The sequence below is a fragment of the Cyprinus carpio genome, chromosome A20 (genome assembly GCF_018340385.1).
Source record: "Cyprinus carpio isolate SPL01 chromosome A20, ASM1834038v1, whole genome shotgun sequence".
NCBI classification, from domain to species: domain Eukaryota; kingdom Metazoa; phylum Chordata; class Actinopteri; order Cypriniformes; family Cyprinidae; genus Cyprinus; species Cyprinus carpio.
In genome coordinates, this window is record NC_056591.1 from 13,002,187 (window position 1) to 13,013,512 (window position 11,326).

The following is an 11,326-nucleotide window of genomic DNA, read 5'->3' on the forward strand; positions in this document are numbered from 1 at the left end:
AAGCAACTCACACACACATGTATAAACAAACTACTCTTCGCCTTTTTACTTTTATGGGTTGCTAACAGTTTCTCACCTCTATGTCTGTTATGTCTTCAGTGTGAATGTGTGTGTACTTGAGAATGAAAGAGGTGATGAAGAAAGAGCAGAATTAGTGGTTGTACACCTTTTCATCTGTCTGTTCTCCTTCCCTTTGTTTACCTCTCACTCTGTATTTCCAGTGTTAACCTGCGGTTCTCTCGCTCTGTAGATGTTGCAGGATGCGCAGGCATCTGAAGGTCAGGTGGTGGTCCTGGAGTGCCGGGTGAGAGGTAGTCTTCCTCTGCGTGTCCAGTGGTTTCGAGAGGGCCAGGAGATCCAGGAATCCCCTGACTTCCGCATCCTGCAGAAGAGTAAGAGTAACTCAGACAACAATTTAAAGTGGCATTCAGTAGTTCTTTAGCAAGTGTTAGCATCGCTGATCTTCATGTATTTTATTTTGGGATACCACAGTGATGTTATATGCTGGGCTGTCATCTACTGACATTGATTTTTATGTAAATTACACACATACTAGTGCGTTTTAAGGTCAATTCACACTTCACAACAGACGCTGAGAAACCATGACTATCGACAGATTACAATATGTCACTTCTCAGGCATTCCAAGACACAGCAAATGCATGTTTAATCATGTTTAATCTGCAAAAACAAGCACTATCCAATGCCAACAGATGCCTATGGGGATAAAACAGCTTTTTTTCATCCAAATTTGTAAATTTAAATGAAGAGCTCATCCAAAAATGAAAAATTCTTTCAATATTTACTCACCTTGCATGACTTGATTTTTTTTTCTGCGCAAGAGTCATATGGAACACTTTTATAATACTTGTATGGTAAATTTCAATGCTTATTCTGTACTTGAAAACCTCAGCATGACCAGCTTATTCTTTAAAATGCTCCAGGGAGAAAATTAAGTCATCCAGTTTTGGAAAAAAATGAATAAATGTTTGTTTTTGGAATTTTCCTTTTTTGAGTAACTATTCAAACTGTTTAAGAAATTATGTTTGGTTTATTGGTTGACTGATAATTAGTGATTTGCTATGGTGTTTGTGTTTCTCTCTTAATTCCCATATCCCTTTTTCATCAGAGCCAAGATCCGCAGCAGAACCTGGTGAGTTTTTTACTGCAGCTTGCACTTTCCCGTTTCCACTCCTCTTATTCATAATGTACATAAGGATTTATCAAGATAATAATTCTCTGTAATCCCAACATGTGTTACATCATTACTACACAATATGCAGTACAGACTAGATATGACTTGAAAATCTCTGATTAACGGAACAAATGAACTGTACAAACACATGCCAACGCAGCTTATGAGTCACACTTGTGGGTGGCTCACCTTCTTGCTCTTAGGGTAGTAACTTTTGGTGTTTCTCAATCTGCTCAATAGTTCAGTAGGACATATCTGTCTCATTCAAAATCAAATTTGTCCATAGACATTCCCAGATTGCATCATGAAAATCAGTGAGTATTGGCCAGTCACTCAATTCACATATAATAAATGTTGTAAATTCGTCAGAAAAGGAAGTGAAAGCACATTTCATAATGTTTTTTTTTCATTGACGACAAATAATGCATGATAAACAAATGAAGGATTGAGTAATATATAGTATATTTGTTGACGAATACCACCTACATTTTAATATGAGCCTTGTAATTTGTAATGGTGTCACAGGTAATCGAGTTCTCACTGTCTCAATGTTTAGTACTCAAGACCCTTGCTAGTGATCAAAGTGGTGTTCACAATTTACTGAATCACCTCATAGGAAACATGGAAAGGGAATGAGACAGCCTCTGTTTGTGGCAGTAGACTTCTCTCTGCTATTGAATCACCTCTGTAACCATCAATTACCTGTCTAGATTCACCACACCTGTCTGTCTAATTGTCTGTCACCTTTCTACATCCCTTCCTCATTACAGGAAATGTGATTCTCATGTCTCTGGAGAAAGCATTGTTGTATGCTCCATAACAGCAATAGATTATGTTGTAAAACTGGCCAGTTATAGTAGCTTGTCTAGCGAATTAATTTGAATGATTTAAGCCTATGTGTGTGTGTCACCGTGTAATTGATTAAATCTGTTTTTAATCTGGTTTTGCTTATGATGTTGATGATTCAGTAATTGACGGCTCCTGTGATTGGTCTTGCAGAGGAAATCTGTACTTTGGTGATTGCAGAGGCGTTCCCTGAAGACGGAGGTCTATTCTGCTGCACTGCAGCTAACCAGTACGGCTCAGTTAATAGCACTGCACAACTCACTGTCACCCCAGGTGCGTTTACACTGTATCTACAATAACTATATATGAGATCAGAGTTCATGGTAATGTAAATATTAAAGTAGCCTGGTGGTATATTGGTGCACGAGATTCAAATTGAAAGAAACATATTCATGTTGAAAATTTAATGAACAAACAGTGTAATAAATAACAAGTATCTATCTTAATCAAATGTTTGGGGTCAGAGAGATCTTTTAAATGCTTTTGAAAGTCTCTTATGTTCACTAAGACTGCATTTAGAAAACATACATTAAAAACAGCAATACTGGTAAATATTATTACAATCAATCAATCAATTAATCAGTCAGTCAATCAATGATTTTATTCATGTGATGGCTAAGATGAAATTTCAGTCTTCAGTGTGTCATGAATCTTCAGAAATCATTCTAAATGCTGATTTGAATATCAAGAAATTCTTCTTATTAGTAATTTTGCAAAAAGAAATTGTGCATCTTAATCATTTATTGGAACATGTTAAACTTGCTTTACATGATTCTTTGATAAATAGAAAGTAAAAAAAAAAAACAGAAATCAGTTTAATGAATCCTAACTGAATTATTGTATAAATAAATCTTACTAACCCCAGTCTGTTGTACAGTAGTGTATATATAATATTACCAGATTCTTGATGAAGAAAGAAAATTTTTAAAATAAAGACTTGCTTTCAAAGAATATATCTTGTATTAAGCTTATTTTATTTTTCAAGCATAAATCATAAATGATTTAAACAAAATGTAGTGATGTTTACATAATTGTTCTTTACACAAAATGAATTGCCCCTATTTATGCCCAAAGTCCAGTATTCTTTTGAGTGTTAAATGTAATATGACATGAGTTGAAAGAAGGCCAAGGGATAAATAAACCTCTGAAAAGGAAAATGAAGCACAGGAAACAGTCAGTTGATGGTTTCAACATTACAGCATGCTTTCATATTAAGTAGTAAATTTATTAGTGATGTAACACAGGAATCTTAATGATTTCATTTATTTACAAAGCAGTAACTAAAATACCCTTTCCAAAAAAGTCATAGCAACTCCATCAGTGATCTTTTGATGACATTTTATGGGGCCTAATGTGGTACATCTTGAAAACAGGTCAATTGCATGAGGCCAACCAGCCACATCCTGTCCACAACACTCCAGAGCCGGAGTGTTGGGGCGAGGAGAGAGGATACAGTATGAGCTGATAGCTGTATGTGTCACATGGCAAAGACAGGAGAGGGATGAATGTTTACACTGCATGATGGAGTGGGTGTACTTATATTTCCTGGAGTTCTTAAGCCTCAAGTTTACTACAGAGCCATTTAAGTAAATCTGAGACAATCTCAGCCAGATTTCATGTCTGATAAAGATTTGGATTATGTTTTACCTGTGGATTAACTGTTTATCCAGGATTATGGGTAATTATAATACGTTTTCTTCCACTTTAGGTGTGTGTCTGCATTTTGCAATGATTGTTAAAGCATCGTAAAAACTGATTGTTCTACAATGACAAAACTATGAAGTGAAGTGATTTCATGTGTTACTCATATACCCCATATTTCCTTGTTTATTCCACTGAAGTGCATTGTGACATGAGTCATCTGGATTTCATCACCCACTTAACAGGAAAAAGAAATCTGTTCTCACCCTATAATGAACTGTATTATGTCTTCTGTTATCTTGGATTTCTAGTTGCTGAAGAGTTGCCCAGCAACGGCGTATCCGGGGATGATAGTGTGTTTGAGGACAACCAATCGTTCCTGCCTCCCCCTCCTCCTCCAACTGAGATTAGTTGGTTGGAAGTCCCACCAAAAACCCCGCCGAGTGCCGAGGCCTTCCAGATCAATGAGCTGGACGTCTGGCCCAGGGTCACTGCTCTGCCTGTTCAGGTCTCCACTGATAAAGAGCCTCAGGAAAGTCTACCTGACAGACCTCTACAAAATGGTCAGGCCTTAAACAAGCCACCAGATGAGACTCTACCATCACCTTCAAGTGTGAAGGAAACAGCTGAAACTCCGCCTCCATCACCTTCAGCGGTTAAGGCTCCACCTCTCCCCACCAAACCCAAACCTAAACTGTGAGTACTGCAGCTGAATCCTGTACATCATCACAACCTTATATTTATGAAGCCATCAAATCAAGAGTTTTGTAGCTTTTAGCTTTGAATCCATCCATATGTTAGTGCAAGCGTTCACATTTTGCAGATAAACGCATTTCAAATTTACAGTGTTTTTCAGGGAAAATGAACCAAAATGCTGATGACTCATCCTGTACTAGACAGATTTTTATCCAATCAAATGCACTTTAGAATGAGAATGTCCCTCCCACTAACACCACCTGCTACTGCCTAATGGGTGATAAAAAAAAAAAGCTTCCACTAGGCACTGACTTTCAGAGTTTTGTACTGCATTCAATTAAATAAAAGTACACTACCTTTTTTAAAATTTAGGGGTCAAGATATTTAGATTTAGATCAGAAGTGACAGTAAAGACATTTATAATGTTAAGAAACATTTATATTTCAAATTAATACTGTTCTTTTGAACTTTGAACTATTCATCAAATAATCCAGAAAAAAATATATCACATTTTCCACAAAAATAGTAAGCAGTACAACTGATTCAGCATATAAGAATGATTTCTGAAGAATCATGTGACACTGAAGACTGGAGTAAGACTGCTGATAATTCAGCTTTACCACCACAGAAATAAATTACATTTTAAAATATAATATAATAGAAACTCATTTGAAATTGTAATAATATTTTACAATATTAATGTTTTACTGTATTTTAGATCAAATAAATGCAGCCTTGGTGAGCATTAGAGACTTCTTTAAAAAAAAACATTCAAAATCTTACTGAACCCAAACTTTTCAAATGGTGGTGTACTGTGCAGTGTGTCTGTAAGTATGTAGGTGTTTAGTATGAATACAATCCATCATAATGCCACTGATATGAGACTAATGACTTTAGATGGTTTGCTGTTCTCTGCCATTTACAAATTTAATGACTCCTGTTCTGTGGCCTCATGGGATAGTATAATGACCATCTGATGCAGAGTGTGTCATCCAGGTATTTCTTCATGATTATTACACATTCGGACATTTACTTTTTCATACTATATTTATTTGACGTGCAGCTTTCATCATATTAAATAATATGAAAATAGCCACATTTTTATTATACCCTACCAGCATCAAACTAATAAACATACTGTAAGTGAAATAAACACAGACTCAGCTGCCTGCGTATGTCAGTAGGTGGTTTAATGGGAAAGCCCCACTTAGAGAACAAATGCATTCCGTTCCTTTATCACCATGTCAGAGGCCTTGCATTGCTTTTAGGGTCAAGATAAGGTTAAGTACACTGCCCAAGGGCACAACATTAACATGCAGAGCAAACCAGTACCTACATGCCTGCGATTAGTCCCAGTGACTCTCCAAGATGTACTGGTTCTTAGCGCTACAATCGACAAAAAACATTTGCGACAATTCAAAAATTTTTATTTGTCTAAGCTAGTCAGGAAAGATCCATATGTGAGTTTGTCAGAATTCATCTCGTTAAAGTGTTCACCTCGTCTCTGATTCGTCATGTAATATGCATGTAGTGAGAAGAACAGCAATCTGACTACTTTAAAAAACATCCAGTGTGTACCTGGCATTAGTGGTTTGAAACAAACTCAGTCAGTGAGTTGATCAGAGCTGCAATTGAGTTCACAACTCACTAAACCAGTCCATTTTTTTAGTTATTTCTGATTAGTCTGTTTATAGAGTAAAGATAATTACAACATGGTGGTCATATATTCTAAAGAAATAAAAGGTATTTTACAAAAATATTATTGGTCACTCTTTAGCAATGAGGTCAGAGTGGATGATGTTGCACCCAAAGCATCATAGCATTTAACATTTTGAATCAATCGTTTTTGCTTACAGTGAAATAAACGAGAATTGTTACATGAGCTTTTATTCTGACTGTGATCAAAGCATGAAACTGCAGATTCATAAACGTGAATTGCAGCAACATAAAAGCAAAAGTGTCTAAGAGGAACTCTTTGAAAGTGACGTGACATACAGCCAAGTATGGTGACCAATACTCAGAATTCCTGCTCTGAATTTAACCCATCCAAAGTGCACACACACAGCAGTGAATACACACACACCATGAACACACACCCAGGGCAGTGGGCAGCCATTTATGCTGCAGCCCCCTGGGGGTTCGGTGCCTTGCTCAAGGGCACTTCAGTCGTGGTATGCCGCCCCAAGACTTGAGCCTACAACCTTAGGGTTAGGAGTCAAACTCTCTAACCATTAGGCCAATACTTCCCCTTTGTTGATTCTAGGCACAGCCAGTCTCATAAATAAATGTAGTTTAGCTCTGTAATCTTGTCTGGATTATGTGTGGCATTGAAGTTTGTGTGTGTGAATATGACATTAGGCTCTTGTGGTCACATATCTTTACACAGGCCTACTTATTTATTTGAAAAGACTATTTGAGCTGTTTGTCTCCATGGTTATTGACTTATTTCCATTTGATTCAGGTGCCTTTCCTTCTTTAAAACCCTGGAAAAGTAGCATGTGTGTGTTTAGTGGGTGGATGTTGGGAAGAAAGAGAAAATAAAAAGTAAATTGTGTGCATTCTCGTTAGTGTAAACACAATAAATCATTTAAATGGAAAGCTTTACATACAGGGCAACATTTAGTCCTTGTGGTTTTATTTGTGACTTTTCTCCATACATTTCCCCATTCATTCTGTGATTCCAGATCAAATGAGCAAGCAGACGACCTCTCAAATGAAAGGTAAAACAAAGAATAGGTTAATGCGACCTGAGTGTGAATAATGCATATGTGCGCGGGTTTGACGGGCATGTGAATAGCTATGAAAGGAAAATTGTTTCTTGTCATGGATGAGGTCCAAGCTGAGGTTTAAATGGCATGCCGTTTTGTAAAACCCTGTCTTTGCTTGAGCTTCTGCAAGTTATTGCCATAAAAAGCTGCTTCCCCGAAAGATTTTCCACTGTAACGTCACAAATCAACTGCTAGAAACAACACAACAGGGAGAAGGTAGTGAGACTCTCCTCCCCCATCGAAAAAAACACACCACCCCACTGCTTTCTACCAGCAGTAGTCACTGCACCTTGTCATTTGGTTGTAAAAACAGGAATTTTATAATTGTACAATTACCAAGGGGTCATTTCTGCATGCTGTGTGGCAGGTTATCGTTTCTCTGCATCCTCCAGGTACAACCAGACCTGAACCCTGCCTTCTGACCCTCCGATCCCGTTTACACATTCCAGCTGATTTCCTTTGGATATTCCCATAACTTGCTGTTCACATCAGTGCTTTGAATAAAATGATTAAGTGGGAATTTAAGGTCATGTTGTAGCTGCTGACATTTAACTTTTACAGGTCCCCTGTGATCTGAAACATTATTTCAGCATTAGGGTGATTTATTAATTACATCTGTGATTATGTTGTTTGCCGAATTACCGTAGAGCAATTAGAAGACGAGTGGAAAGTATGAGTTTGCAGCTCTGGTCATGTTCTTTGAGTAAACTAGTTAAAGAGTGATAAACTTCACCTGGTGTCATGTTTCAGCGATGGGCTTTGGGCTTTTGCTGGCACAACAGTATTGCTTTGATATGATGCATGTCATGTAAAATAAAAAAATCAATCTTGTGCTGCCTACTAAAATTATTTAATTTGGAGCAATTGCTTGCTTGTAAATATGTTATTCTTTTCTCAGCCATTTCTCCCTTCATATATCTAGTCTATCTTGAGCAGTTTACCCAAAAATGAACAGTTTTACATAGGTTTTTCACCCTCATGTCATTCTGAACCAAACTTCATTTCTTCTGTCCAACACAAAAGGTAAATTTTTGAAACACATTCTGTATAAAAAAAAAATATCTGTGACATTTTGAGATGTGTGATGCACTGTAAAAAATAATCCTGTAAAAATGAGATGTGTGATGCACTGTATAAAATAATAAAAAAAAAAAAAAAAATTCACAATAAAATAATGTATTTAATTAACTGATGTAATGTTAATAAACCAACATACTGAAGTACTTATATCTGTTTTGAACCATTGTGAAAGTAAAGGGTGAAAGTGACGTGACATACAGCCAAATATGGTGACCCATACTCGTAATTTGTGCTCTGCATTTAACCCATCCTAAGTGCACACACACAGCACTGAACACACACACACCGTGAACACACACTCGGAGCAGTAAGCAGCCATTCATGCTGTGGCACCCAGGGAGCAGTTGGGGGTTCTGTGCCTTGCTCAAGGGCACTTCATTCGTGGTATTGAGGGTGGAGAGAGCACTGTATATTCACTCCCCCCACGAGGGACAATTCCCGCCGGCCCGAGACTCGAACTTGTAACCTTTGGACTCTCTAACTATTAGGCCACAACTTCCCTCACTGTAATGCACTGATAACCACCAAAAAAAAACTGGTGTGATGAGAAAGTCACATGATGAACCAAAGCTCAACACAAACATCTTTTCTACAAGCTGAGGATGGCAATACTTATATATAGAAGGTGCACAGAGTCATTCACACAAACACTAAACCCCATCATGGTGACACACATGATACTGAAATAATGCAATAAACATTAATTTAACAACAATAGATGTAAGATTAAACCCTAATGTACAAACGGATAACATCAATTATGAAGCGTCATACAGGGAATTCTGGGAGTGTCAATTTACGTTTTTTCACTGTATTTTATACAATGACTTTCTACTTACAAAAAACATATTTTAAAATGTAATTACATTAAATTACCAAATATAGTATAGAAATTGACTGTTAACCAATTAACGGGTTTTTACTGTAGCATTTTTACAGTCTTTTACTGTTAAAATCACATTCATTTTTTACAGTGTATGGTTGTTGTGAATCAGTGAATAATGATTTAAATTCAGTCTGTTCATCACATAAAGTTATTGTACTGTATGATTTTTGAAAATTTATAATATAGCCCACAAGTTCAATGTTTTTAAAGCTGGAAAGCTTCAGTTCACATTTGTTGTAATTGCATAGAAAAAAAAGATTATTTTGTGTTCCACAGAAGAAATTAATTCAAACAGGTTTTGGAACAATAAGTATATGATGACAGAATTAAAATTTTAACCTTTTTATAATTTGAAGAGATCTCCTACTAAAAAAAAATGTATTTTCACCTAAATTTTAAATTTTTAAGACATTCAGTGCCAAACTAAATGCAAGACCCACAGAAAGATACCAACTCTGCTTACATTCATACAAATTATTTGAATTGATTTATGTTGGTGGGGCTTTAGATGTGCTTGTTCATTTTTCCTGACCAAGTGTTGAGTGAACATCTTTCATTGTTTAACACCTTTGCACTGTTCAGTTTGATTAACATGTTCAAATCTCTTCAAACTTGATCCCTTGTTTGTTCTCCCTGCCTATGATGCAACACCGTGCAGCGATACACTCCATACAGGAAACTGTGCAGTGTGTTTTGGAAAAATTAGTTTGACAGCAGGAGGGCCCTTGTGATATAGACAGTGGCCAATGTCCTTCAGCACAGGAAGGGAAAGAGAGATAGACAGAAACAGAGGTGTGAACGAGCAGGGTAGGGCTTTTTTTTTTTTTTTTTTTTTTTTTTAGTGGTCGTCCAGCCTCCTGCAGGTCATCTCAGAGGAAAGGCTTTGTGGGTCAATTCTGAGGCAAATATGGCATATAAAAATTAAGCTCATAATGAAGGCACATTACTCAATTTGTGACATTTATCTGAACAACTAAATCCCTGTTACAGCTGAGGTTTTTTTTTCAGAGTAGCATCTGTGTAAAGAGAGAGATGGTTTGTGTGCACCTCTGATTTATGAGCTTGGGCTGAAATCACGGGTTTTTATGGGAACATGCTTCACAGTGTGTAAAGTCCATACCACACAGAGACAGAAAGTGAGAAGACTGTCTGCATTATGCTCTGGTGTAAACGTGCTGTCACATAGGTACATTTCAGTATGTATTTTTGTGTGTATGATGAATAAAGATACGCAGCAGGTGGTGTCTGATATCAGCTTGTGCAGGTTGATGAATATGAGTGCCAAACATAGTGAGACATTTCACAAAGCCCCTTTGAATTAAAGCCGGATTATAATAATATTTGTGCTGTAGGTTTGTGTGAGTGTGAGAGTCTTCTGAAAATCTTGTTTGTAGCCTTTTTTTTTCAGTGTATCAAATTAACGTCAATTCTTCTTTCATGAGAACACAGGATATGTTTTTGTAAATGTACTGTCTGTTTGGTCTTGGATTCTATTCTTGGCATCAGCATAGTGGTTATTTGATACCACCACTCACACTCTCTGAAGCAAGCACCTAAAAATGTTCTGATTCCAGTTGGCGAAGACTATATACCACTAGGCGAGATAAGACATGACCAAAGAAAAAAAGTTGGTTGGTGTGCAGAGGTCTCCCAACTTTATATATTATATATATACTCTACCGTTCAAAAGCTTTCTTTTCTTTTCTTTTTTTATTTTGTTTAATGCCAAAAAATGAATGCTTTTATTCAGCAAGGACACATTAAATTGATTTAAAATTACAATTTTACATTGTTTAAAGTTTTTCAAATAAAAATTGTTCTTTTGAAATTTCTATTCATCAAAGAGTCCTGAAAAAGAACTGGAAAATAATATTATTATTAAAAAAAAAACAAAAAACAATGAGAAATGTTACTGGAGCACCAAAACAGCATATTGTTAATGGCTTCTGAAAAAATTCACCTTTGCCATCACAAGAATAAAAATTATTAAATACATTTTAAAATAATTGTTTTCTATTTGAATATGATTTAAATTGCAATAATATTTCACAAAATTGCTGTTTTTACTGTATTTTTTAGTTGAAAAAAATCTCACCCACCCTTAACTTTTGAATCGTAGAATATAAAACAAATATTTTTATCAATAGTTTTATTTTTATTTTTTTTACTAATTTATTGATTATCATTTAATTTTTATAATAACCCCTGATTTTTA

General features: G+C 36.1%; 1 protein-coding gene across 1 annotated transcript in view; it reads left to right on the forward strand.

The window, feature by feature from the left end:
- The window catches only part of LOC109112584 (palladin-like), a 50,013-nt gene extending 41,867 nt beyond the window's left edge, over window positions 1–8,146 (forward strand). Inside the window, exons 7-11 of the mRNA XM_042777670.1 lie at window positions 251–392; window positions 1,129–1,152; window positions 2,194–2,313; window positions 3,993–4,377; window positions 7,062–8,146. Of these exons, the coding sequence (XP_042633604.1) occupies window positions 251–392; window positions 1,129–1,152; window positions 2,194–2,313; window positions 3,993–4,377; window positions 7,062–7,101 (711 nt within the window). The 3' untranslated portion in view covers window positions 7,102–8,146. The remainder of the gene's footprint in view (window positions 1–250; window positions 393–1,128; window positions 1,153–2,193; window positions 2,314–3,992; window positions 4,378–7,061) is intronic.
- The last annotated feature ends 3,180 nt before the right edge of the window (window positions 8,147–11,326 follow it).